General features: G+C 37.3%; 1 protein-coding gene across 1 annotated transcript in view; it reads left to right on the forward strand.

Annotated features, from left to right (window-relative positions):
- The first annotated feature begins 10372 nt into the window (after positions 1 to 10372).
- The window catches only part of LOC107556484 (kazrin-A-like), a 39337-nt gene continuing 36754 nt past the window's right edge, over positions 10373 to 12955 (forward strand). Inside the window, exon 1 of the mRNA XM_016239613.1 lies at positions 10373 to 10875. Within this exon, the coding sequence (XP_016095099.1) occupies positions 10695 to 10875 (181 nt within the window). The 5' untranslated portion in view covers positions 10373 to 10694. The remainder of the gene's footprint in view (positions 10876 to 12955) is intronic.

The raw sequence follows: 12955 nt of genomic DNA on the forward strand, positions 1-12955 counted from the left end.
ATGGGGGTTTTTTTAAATTTTATTAGTCAGCAAATTAAAAAAAAAAAAAAAAAAAAGTGTAGGTTAATTCCTGTTATTTATTACATTTTCATGTCTATAGGCTGTGTGACTTAAAACATTGGATATAAAGTCTTTACAATATCACAATTAGGTGAACATACTGGTGAATTTTGAACATTTTCTTTCTTCATGTTTTCCCTTTCTCTAGTGAAAATGTGTCAAACAAAACATGTTTCCTTGGGAGCATTGTTTTAATTGAGTTAACTAATTTAATCGGGTTTCCTGTGTCCTCAATATCACTTTCAAATCGTTTGTAATGTCCCTTTAACAAACAAAAGCTTCTTCCTTCATGACAGGAAGTGGCAGGAAGTTACATAATTCTGGTGGGGAAGCAGTTGCAGAGGCATTAGCAATGGATTTGATGTATTATTTGATGCTTTGTTGTATTAATTGGTGTGTCACTGTGAAGCATTCCATCATTTTAGATAAAACAGAAACTGGTATGGTAATATCAACGTTTTGCAAATAACGCTTATGCTGAACTCTTAGTATGCAGTTCCAAACTCAGCGTTAATCTCTCTTAGAAAGTTCAAAAGGTACTGCATAACAGGAATGACTCTTAAGTTTTTGGAAGACATTGTTTAAAGACATTCTTATAACTCATTCAAATAGCTTCACCTCATCAAAACTTAAAAGACCAAAGAAGAGAGACCATAGGCTACACACATCACACAAAAGACCCCAGGAGGAGGTCTTTTAAAGGGTTAGTTCACCCAAAAACCTGTCACCTGTCATTAATTACTCACCCGCATGTTGTTCGAAAACCGTAAGACCTTCGTTCATCTTCGGAACACAATTTCAGATATTTTTGATGAAATATGAGGGCTCTCTGACCCTCCCATAGACAGCAAGGTAACTACCACGTTCAAGGTCCAGAAAAGTACCAAGATGATTGACAAAGTAGTCCGTGTGACATCAGTGGTTCAACTGTAAAGTTACGAAGCTACGAGAATACTTTTTTGCCCAAAGAAAACAAAAATAACAACTTTATTCCACATTTTCGTCTCTACTGCGTCACGTACTCCCAGATCCGGAGTAATGACATTATCACGCCGGCGCCCCACACGCTCACGTCATGGTACTGTCGTGAACGCGCGTCCAAAGTAGTCCACACGGACTACTTTGTCAATCATCTTGATACTTTTCTGGGCCTTGAACGTGGTAGTTACCTTGCTGTCTATGGGAGGGTCAGAGAGCCCTCAGATTTCATCACAAATATCTTAAATTGTGTTCTGAAGATGAACGAAGGTCTTACATGTTTGGAACAACACAAGGGTGAGTAATTAATGACAGAATTTTCATTTTTGGGTGAACTAACCCTTTAAGAGGAAAGTTAAATCAGTTTAGCTTAGAAGTAGAGGCAGAAGGGTCACTTAAAGGAAATACTCTTACTCACATAAACATACAAAATATGTTCACACACACATTCCCAGGGTAAGTGATCTTAGATGCTTGCAGTATTGCCTGCTCTCCTTTTTCATACAGTAAAAGAGAGAGAGGAAGCAAGAAAGAGCACGTGATAAGGATGGAGGAGGTATGAAACCAATTCTATCAAGAGTATATAACTATATTTACTAATAACAAACACACACACTCATAGAGCCACACTCAGGATGGCAGATGCTCCTCCGAGTCTCCGTCAGGTAAAGGGAACTCAAATACAGCGTACAGAAGACAGTGAGTATCTGTTTTCTTCTGCCTCTGCAAACTCAAATTCATTTCATGCATTGCAGTGCACTTCTTACCTGCGAAGTCTATAAAATAAATCAGTAATAATTCAATCTTATTCTATGATAATCTTTATTATTTGCATTCAAACATTATTTGTAGTGATGTTAAAAACGGTCTGTTCAGTTGTACTTGTTTACTGTAGCTCTGATTGTTTATTCATATATTTGGTCTATTTTATGCTTATTTTTTATTTAAATGTACTGTAATTCTATAAATTCCATTTCTTATTGTTTATTTATTGTTAGTTGATAAATAGCAATAAAGTTTTATACCAGACATTATACTGCATCTTTATTTTACTTTTTATACTTGTTTTTTTACATTAGTTATTAAAATTAGAGAGCATTAACATGTAATAAATAGCTCATTAGTCTTGTTTATTATTACATTTTAAATATACTATTGTTTTCATATTTAAATTCACTGTTTGGACATGGTGCTTTTTACTTTAGAGCACGACCTTAAGCCTTAATGATACTGTCAAATTAGCCTGACAAAAATAAATAAATAAATAGAATAAATAAATAGAAACCGGGTGAGAAACTGAGAGAGAGAGGCTGTTTTATTTGATTGCTTTTGTGTGGGTGTGAGTGAGGCAAAAGAAAAACTGCAGAATGTTAATTTTTCACCTTTCTCAGCTTTTCCGTGGACTTCTTCGACTTTTGTGATTACAAATGATGAGGCAGATTATTCCACACACAGACACACACACACACACACACACACACACACACACACTTTGTCTTTCCAAGGCAGCGGTTTCTGTACTTTCTGTAGATGTTGGATGTCAGCACACTCATTCGCCTGGCTGCATTCGCTCCACTCGTTTACCCCGCAGGCTTTTACCCCTGAGCGCTGTAGGAACACTTCAGCAGAAGCCTCTTGGATACATTTTTTGCTGCAATGACAGGGCCTTCTGTCCAGATGTACTCGAGCACCCAGCAGCGCAGTGACCAAAGGGCAGCAGTTAAACATGACGTATCGCAAGGACCCTCACTTCACTTCAGATCAGTTAAATGCAACACAACAGGACATTTTGACATCACTGCAGTGGAGTATTTGTGAATCTCCAAAGAACAGAGAGATAGGGAGAGAGATGCTTCAGTTCTCTGACCTTTGGTGTCAGCTCTCATTATATCAAAAGCTTTATTTAGTCTGCCCGACATCTTTGTGTTACTCTCTTACACACACTCACACACTTAAGCACAGAAAGATTTCTTGTAATTTTACCAAGAAAAGGATGGTATCAAATGCTGCAAAACACCATTTCTACTTGATCTGTGTAATAATATGATTTCTGCTGGTGTAATCTAGTGTATATGGTTTAATATTTACAGCAATATTTTTTTTAAAAATATATTTTAGTTTTTTTTTTTTTTAAATATACCAATCATAATATATTAGAACAGTTCACACTTGATCTGTGTAATAATATGATTTCTGCTGGTGTAATCTAGTGTATATGGTTTAATATTTACAGCAATATTTTTTAAAAAATATATTTTAGTTTTTTTTTTTTTTAAATATACCAATCATAATATATTAGAACAGTTCACCTATGAAAATGAAAATTTGCTGGCTATTTACTCACCCTCAGGTCACCCAAGGTGTAGATGAGTTTGTTTCTTCATCAGAACCAATTTAGAGAAATGTAGCATACATCACTTGCTCATCAATGTATCCTCTGCAGTGAATGGGAGCCGTCAGAATGAAAGTTCAAAAGTTTTAAGCAAATTTTTGTGAGCTATTCTTTTAAGCCTCCTTAAACCTTAAACCAGCTAAAACTAGCAAACCAGTGAGGTTAAGGAATATTATTAGACTTAAAGCATCTGTGTTGTGTGAGAAGTCTGTCACTTTCTCACTCTTTCTAATTGTTCAGAATGTTTTCACTGCTGTTTGGAATCCCACAGTATAAAAATCTTTCTTGAAACCTGTGGTGAGTGTTAAATGAAGATGTGTCTGCAGGAATTAAATGTGAGAGAACGTTGTATTTTTTTTTTTAGCTTTACAACATATTTTCAATTCAGGTTTCAAGATGCCAGTATAAAAAGATGGAAGAAACTGTGTGTTGAAGTAGAGTATCTTTTCTGTTTGGTTGTGTATTGCTACCTTGTTTCGCTTTTCCTGACTGCCTCATGATTAATGTAAATTCTAGATGATTAATTGTAATAGACAATATGTTGATAGGCTATTGAGGAATCCTGTATGATCCGTTTTTTGCTCTTTGCTCATTTTGCGCTTGTTTAGTTACATGACCATTAGAGGGCGACATAGATCCTCAGTGTATCCTATTCAGACACACGAGACGCCAATTATTTACCACCGAAGAACATTGCAAACACATTTCCTTGTAAAAATGCATAGGTCATTTCGTTTCGTAATACTTATAAAGCTGATCATTTCATTCGAAGCATTTCTGCATTAGCCCAAGATCTACTTTTCTTAATCAATTTTTTGTATTATTATTATTGCACAAAGAGTGTATCATGACTCAGTAGCAGTAGGTCTATTTGATCTGTTTTTCAGTAATGAAGTATGCACACATTCATGTTGTTGCAGCTGAAAATGAGAGATGTGCTTCAAGATTGGGACTGACAGCAGAAGTCAGTCTTGGCTCTTAAACATGCCTATTTCAGCAGAGAGTCACACATCTGATGTTAGAAATATTAAGAAACCTTTGCTCTGAACCAATCTTCTTCTTGTTTATAGTCTCTTTGACAGAGCATTCAGTGACATTTATGTCGTCCTCCTCCCTGTCAGTGTTGTTTAGATTAATTAACAAGCATCTGTTAAAGCTCTCTAAAAGATAAGTGGTATAATTTCACTCAAGCATCTGCCATCAGCTAATGAAATGCTTAGAGCTGTAGTGGTTTGTAACCCTCATACAGACATGAGAGAAAAAATTAGATACTGCTTTAAAAATGATCTTTTAAATTGGTCTTGAAAGAGAAAGATTTTCTCCTTGTTTGTCTTTATGCGTGAGTTCGGGTTTGTTTTTAGCTTCAGATCCACTTTGAGACTATAAAAACTGTGAGAGGATGACAGTGAAGGGTTGTGGTAGAGAAAGATGACTCCAAAGGCAATAATGTCTGTCTGTATATTTATGGGATTCAGAAGATGTTTTAGGGTGTGATAAATCCTGACCTGTGAGCTGCTCCTACAGTTGTACAATTTATATTTTCAGTCTTTCAGTTTATATGCTGGGAAATATTACTGCCTGTCGTGTGTGAATTTGTTCTTGCGTTCAGTACTATGAGCAGGTCCACATAAAATATTTTGACTAATTTATTAATGCCTTCACACACACACACTCACGTGCAAAGTCTGTCCTTACTGTTTATGAAACATTGGAGTGTTTTAGTATTTCAGAAATATTGTCATCTGACTTAACTGAATAATTTGTAACTGATTTACATATTATGAATTGAAAATATATTATGAAACAAAAAGTGAAGTATTAAAAAAATATAAAAGTATGAACGGATAAAAATGAATATGTTTTAAGCAATACAGTTGATATACCATTGACTGGAGCAATTTTATAGTTAGCAAGGTTAAGTATTTTTAAATAAATCTAATCATTGCTAAATGTAATAATAAAAAAAATAAATAAATTTAAATATAATTTTGTTAATAAAATTGTTTAAATCCATTCCACAAAATTCTGATATTTTCCTCCAAGATCAATAAAATATATCACAAAAAATGCATTCAGAATCAGACACTTTCATTACATTGAGAGAAAAAAAAGAAAAAATACAACATTTCAGAAATGCACATTGTTCCACTCAAAGTCTTAAGCATTCTAACAAAATGAGGGTCAGTAAATAATGACATAATTTTATTTTTGGGATGAACTGTCCCTTTAAGAATTCACAATCTCCTTGTGACACAAGGAGATTCTGCTACTGGCCTAGATGCACTGCTCATTCAAGCATAACTTAATTTAAAACTCATTAAATTAAACAGAAATTAAATCCTAATTAACTTCAACTCAGTCTAAATGGAAAAGAGTGATCACTCAGGGACTGTCAGTGTTAATACTGCCGTTCATTATATTGTGGCTTCTCTTTATCAGCTACAGTATGCTATAACTGTGTATGAATGTCCATGTATGCTTGTGCTCCTGCAGAGGGTCAGCTTCCTTTGTATCAGTGGAGAAAGAATCTGGAAGATGAAGAGCAGGCATCACTGCTTATCAAAAGAGAAGCACTTCAGAGAGCCATGACACTCATGACACACCTGCAGCTCGATGCACAGGTACAGCCAATCAGGTTCCTTTATGTCAATTTAATATACAATATTACTGTACACACACTGCTGTTTTTTAATCCGAAGCAATCAAATGTGACAGCAGAAATTTATAATTTACAAATATTACAAAAAGTTTACATTTGAAATCAAATTGTTATGTCAAAGAATCCTGAAATTTTTATTTATGTATATATATATATATATATTCTCAAAAAATGCACAGGAGAATGTTGTTTTGGTCAGTGTGAAAGTGTTCGAGTAGGTGTGAGTATGTGTGGTTGGACAGACAATTTCCCTATCCCATCTGCTCCTCCTGGCTGAATCAAACCCTGATGAGCCGAAACCTCCCCCCTTTCCCAGACCAGAGATCCATCAGCCAACCTACCACTCAAGGCCTAGGGGGGGCTAGAAATGATAATGTTGTTGCCGTCTTCCTGTCTTCCTCCTGCAATTTTTAATAACCCGAAGCACATGCTCACATCTCACGCTGTTCCCTCACACATAAACACATTTATTTTGAGTGAGCTTTTAATAGGGTTACAAAGTTTATCGTAACTTGATGATTAAAAGCCTTGTCGATTCAAGCCTCGCGCTACACATTAATGACCCTCAGTACGAATCAGGGCTAGACGGGACCTAGCAGGGTCCAGACTAATCTCGCCAGTGAGTCCCTGGGGGACTGAGAAGGTCTGCAAGAGTCAATTTTGCTATTCCTCATCAAGCCTAACTCACCACACACATACACACACCCACTCTGGTCAGTTTGCTCAGGCCCAGCTGGTTCTCAGAGGGCACATGTCACAAATGACTAACGTATCCCATAGTGCCATCTGCTTCCGATATCCCAGAAGGCCTCCAACCAATCAGAAACACATGGTCACCAAAGAAACACCTGACTGACATTAGAGGGCCGGATGTTACCACGGTGATGAGCCCAGCTCGGATGAGTGCTTTAAACTCCACAACAAATAGTTTTAGTGGTTGCACGCATATGTGTGAGGTTTGTGTTTAAGAGTCAGTTTGGGATCGGACAAGATGCTTAGTAAGTGTCTCGATAGGTGTGTGTGAGGATCTGGCTGGGCTATTGTGTCTGGATGTGCAAGAGCTACATTAATGGTCTCTCCTCTCCTCATTTTCCTGCTCAGCAGAGCGGAGAGAGAGAGACGGAGAGAAAGGGAGAGGGCAAAGGACAAGGCAGAGGAAGATTCAGAGGGGCATAAAGAGAAGAAGACAAAGAAAACCAGAGGAGATTAGACAAAATGTGCAAATAAGAAAAATGGGATCTCATTCTTTCTCTTAAATCGCATTACAGCAAAGCCGGAAAGTAGTAATTAAAATTAGCATGATGAAAAACTAAGATTCTCAAATAGTGAGGATCCTTCATATCTATAAAATAGCTGCTGGATGAGTGATCCTGAAGGTCTGGCTCTGGGATTTGAAAGTATTTAAAGGGATTCCTCAAAAATGAACATTTTGACATAATTTACCCACCCCCATGTAGTACCAAACCTGACTTTCTGTGGAACACAAATGCTATTTAGAAAATTTTAAAAGCATTCTTCAAAATATCTTGTTTTGTGTTCCTCAGAATTAAGAAAGTTTGGAACAACATGAGGGTGAGTAAATGATGACAGAATGTTCATTATTTGGTGAACTGTTCCTTTAAGTGTTGCAGTTGTTGAAGTACTGAAGAGGTCAATGGAAACAGTGTCTCCACAAGGGATTTTTGATGCGGTTTGTGACTGACAATAAACACATTGAGTGAGACAGCTGAATGTCACCCTTGCACACCACTCTGACAGCAGCCTGGAGGAAGTGATGTCATAAACCGAGGGAGGTGTCAGTTGGTGGTCAGCATCATGCATCCTGAGAGGGGTGTGGTCTGTGAGGTCATTGGTCAGGAACGTGGGACTAAATTAACCCAGAAAATAATGGACTTGGAATGAAATACGGTCTCATTGCTTATACTGAATATCATAGTATACTTGCTACTATTTTTTGTTCAATGGAACACATTAAGATGCAGCCACATTAGCGAAATTTCTGCGAAATTTTGCCGGCAAAAAAAAGGTCCATTGTCCATTGTCAATAGAGTAGTGATGCATGAAGCACAGCTCACACAACGTCACTTTCAAAGCAAAGCTGTTGTAAAATAGTAAGAATAGTATACAGACATTTTATATTGAACATAGTCAAGGTCACAAGAACAAAGCCAATTCAATGGCAGCTATGTTTAAAAGTCAGCCTTTCACTAAAAGCAGGTAATATTGAACAGTCATCCCACTGGAATAGCTTTAACAGAGTGGTGTATGTTAACAGGACGTTGTCAGATGGTTTCTGTCTTTGGGTGTGGTCAATAATCTTTTAAGCCAAGTCTCACAGAGTTTAACATTACAACATACACGATTAACATAAAAGATAGAATGAGCAGATGATCTCTTGTGATTCCACCCAGATATGACAGGACTGACCGCAGTCAGGAAACTCACATTAAAGTGGAATCATTTTGTTTATAACGAGGAATGAAGAAGAAGACTTTTCTGTTTAGCAGGAAGTAGTGTAAAGGGGATTTTTGAAACGAGTCCTTTATTTCCTTGGCCTTGGTTCACAATAAAAGCTTTTGAACGTCCTTACACAGACACACATTCGTACCATTCTCCCAAAACCACACTATTCTGCAAAACTCGGAGATGATTGAGGTGAAGAATTTGAGTGGGTACATTAGAACAACACATATGCTTTTTCTCTTCCGGTCACATGCGTACTGTAGACCATGTTCTATTCAATTCAATTCACATTTATTTGTATAGCACTTTTCACAATACAAATCGTTGCAAAGCAGCTTTACAGAAAATTAAAGTTTCATTATTAGTAGTAGCTTATCAGTGGTGACTATGTCAAGTTGATGTCCATATGGCAGAAATGTACAGCAAAAATCATATAGTTAGTTAATGACATGTAATCAAACCGATGGTGAACATTATTAACAGCAAGGATTATATGTTGCGATCAAACTTATAGCACAATTTGGAAGTTTTGTATGTTGTTTGAGGGTTGGCATCATCTGAGGTCCTCTGACGGGTCAGCATCATCTCTTCTCAGGTGTTTGGTCATCTCAGATCATTGTAAGGGCTGGATGTTCAAAATAAAACAAAAATGATGTGTTCAACCTAAGCAAAAGAATGATAATGTGCATTTGATCAGATATAACAGAAGTACAAGGTTATGAGATACATTATATGAATGCTTGGCTAATTAGATGCGTCTTTAATCTAGATTTAAACAGAGAGAGTGTGTCTGAACCCCGAATGTTATCTGGAAGGCTATTCCAGAGTTTGGGATCCAAATGTGAAAAAGCTCTAGCTCCTTTAGTGGACTTTGCTATAGGTCAGGGGTGCCCAAACTCAGTCCTGGAGGGCCAGTGTCCTGCAGAGTTTAGCTCCAACCCTAATGAAACACACCTGAAGCAGCTAATCAAGGTCTTACTAGGCATACTACAAACTTCCCGGCAGGTGTGCTGAGGCAAGTTGGAGCTAAACTCTGCAGGACACTGGCCCTCCAGGACTAAATTTGGGCACCCCAGCTATAGGTACTATCAAGAGTCCAGAGCTTCACGATGGATTGTAGCGTGATAGAAAACTAGTTAGGTACGCAGGAGCTAAACCATTAAGGGCCTTAAAAGTAAGTAGTAATATTTTGTAACTGATACGGAACTTAATATGTCTCACAAAAACTTTGAATGTGTCAACATTATCTCTTCTCCCTCATAGATACAGTCTATTAATTCATACCTAGCTTGACATTAATAATAATAATAAAATAAAAATAAATGATTGTGGGAGAAGTATGAAGTAAGTTAATGAATGAGGATGAGGGTCACACAAGACACATATAAAAACCTTAGAAGCTATTACGGTCTTGACTGTGTCTCACAGACACAATATTTTTCACATTAAGATAATGATATTTACCATATCTTACCCTTTAACCCTATGCTTACTATATTAGATTTAAAGCAAAGTTTCATTTGGTAGATTTATGAACCTATATATTAAAATAAATATGATATATACATTAGGCTAAATAAATATAATAAATCAAAGATTATTTTGAAAAAAGCTAATTACTTATTTGTGAAGTGAAAAAATAATGAAAAAAGCAAAGTATTGGTTAAAAAGGTAACTTATTAAAAATAAAATAATTAAACATGTTTATTTACTTATTCATTTATCCCCCTTTAAAATAACGTTTTTAAATAAATACGTTTAAGATGCAAATGGCACGTTCCTTTCGATAGGTGCCCTCCTCTTTTCTTTCTCAGATGGTACAGTCCGTTTAAAGAGCGGCTCGGAGTCTCTCGTGCGTTGAGCTCTCTCCACGAGAGTGCGCGGCAGAAAGAATAATTTAGTGAAGCACGCTGTTTTATTCGGTCTTTACAGACTCTGTCTTTCTTTCTGACAGCCACATCCGAACATTAGACAGTATGGGACTCTAAATATCTTTTCTCACCTTGTGGATTTTAGGGGATTTCTGCGCTTATAAAATAGAGTACAGACAGAATGGGATTTTAGTGTGCTTTATGATGCAGCAGGCGATATGACTCGCTCCGTGGGTTCCGTGGATTCTCCCCGCAGGCGAAGATCCGGAGAATGATGGACGAGAACAAGCAGCTCGCGCAGCGGATCGATGGCGCGATCCAGTGCGCGAAGCAGGAGGTGGCGAACCTGCGCGCGGAGCTGACAGCCACCGGCCACAGACTGGCGGAACTCGGCCAGCTGGAAGAACCGGGCGAACCGCAAGGACACCAGCTGCAACAACAGAACCATCACGGTAAGGAACCGCACCTGTGAGTCTGTGACCGCTCATATCGCTTACCTGTGTGACCTTCGAGTGAATGGCAGAATAGATACAAACTCTCACTCTTCCTCCGATTCATTCCAGTGGGTTAGTAAGGTGACTTTTTGTTTTTTTCAGTTTCCACAGCTGGTGTTTCAGGACAGTTTTTAGTATGTTTTTGTGTGAACATATCAGAATGATTGTGGTAAGAAAAAGAGTGTTTATGTTCATCAGCAAGCTTTGACAGTATGTTAAGACATATTTCCCATTAAGACACATTCCCCCCCCCCCACTGAAATGTTTTACCTTTTTGATGGCATTTTTTCTAACAACAGTTAATTCAGTTAATTAAAATGGTACAGTGCCAAAACCCATGTGTAGGTAATATTATGAAATGTTACATAACCAATACCACAAATTCACTGCAGTGTAAATCTAGCCTCAATGTTGTGAACGTTTCTGCATTTTTCTCACTTTTAGATCTTGCATTAATAAGACTATATCCACAAGAGAAACAGTTTTACTGACAACCCAAGTAATGTAATCGAGCACAGCTCATGTTTCAGGAAATGGCCCTTCATTTTATTTTCCATTAATGCTGTCAGACTAAGTGTACCACACTATAGAAAGGCTCTCCTGCTGTTCTGTGTGCTGGTGTAGCATTGATTAATTGGTCAATCTTGTGATTGTCTCTAAGCTGCGTGGTGTAGCTCGGGATGGCTTCTGTTCGAGTCTCTTGGGTGATCAGAGTGAGTATCTGTTTCTGATCCACCTGCGCTCACTGGGTGGAGTGGCCACCCTGGGCTGGTTTGGGTCATAACATTTAACAGATGCTTTTTATCCAAAGCAACCTACTGTATGCCAGAGCCACCCTGGGGTTGTGTGCCTTGCTTAAGGGCACAATGATGAATCATGATTGTGATTTCCATAATTACTGAACAATCTCAGATAATTACTGATGAACTAGATGTGCCCTGCAGTGACAGTGAAGCTTAGCTTCACCTTAGAAACATGCTTCCATCAATTTACACTTATATTCTTAGATAGTCATACAAGGTTAGTCTGTGTGTTTTTTTATTAGCACAAATCCAACTTGCACTGTAAAAAAATGCAGTAAAAACCTGTTAATTTACTAACTGTAAGTTACTGTAAATGTTTTGATATCACTTATGTAAATTTACTGTAAAATACTGTCAAATTTGTGGTTTTTGCAAGTAAAAACTAAATTTATGTATATATTATAATGCAAAACAAGGAAATGTACATTCCCAGTAGTCACTGCATGACACATCATTTTTTAACATTGAATGTCTGGCAACCACAGCTGCTGTATTTTTGCTTAAATTTAATAAGTATATTTGACCCTTGTGTATGCCAAGGAGTTATTTTATATCGGTTTATTTATTTATTTGGTAAGCGGTCGTATAACAAGTGGGATAATGCAAAATCAGCCAGTAGTTATTGCAAAACAAAACCCCTTCAAAATGAATATTACAGGATGTTTAATTTGTGATGATGCCGGCTAACTGTACATTATGCATTACATACATTGCTGCTATATAATAACTTATAAAAGCATGTAAAAAGAACAGTAATCTTTCCATTCCTCATAATTTCTCAGTAGAAATCCATCTCATAACTGCAGATGAATTCTGACACTCAGAGGATCACTGTGAGGCTTTTGCCCGCAGCTCTCTCTGATTTCATTCAGCACTTCATTGAGAGCTCAGCAGATTGCGATCTTGTGTCTTAATGTCCCATATCCACTCCAGGAAAGGCACTTTTCGGCCTTGAGTTTGGCTTGCCAAGTCACTTGATGCAATTTATTTGTGTTCATTTATGCATTTGGCAGGCACTTTTATCCAAAGCGGTTTAGAAAGCATTCAGGCTATATATTTGATCATTACATGTATTTCCAGGGAATCAAACCTATGACCTTGACGTTGCTAGCGCCAGTTAAGCTACAGTATTTCAGTCTGGCGAAGCTGTTTTAATCTAATCAGGGACTTTGTTGTTGCATTTTGCCACATGTCAGAATGCAGGATGTGTGGATTGACAAAATAATGACTTATCA

The sequence above is a fragment of the Sinocyclocheilus grahami genome, unplaced genomic scaffold (assembly GCF_001515645.1).
Source record: "Sinocyclocheilus grahami isolate Dianchi unplaced genomic scaffold, SAMN03320097.WGS_v1.1 scaffold570.1, whole genome shotgun sequence".
Classification (NCBI taxonomy): Eukaryota; Metazoa; Chordata; class Actinopteri; order Cypriniformes; family Cyprinidae; genus Sinocyclocheilus; species Sinocyclocheilus grahami.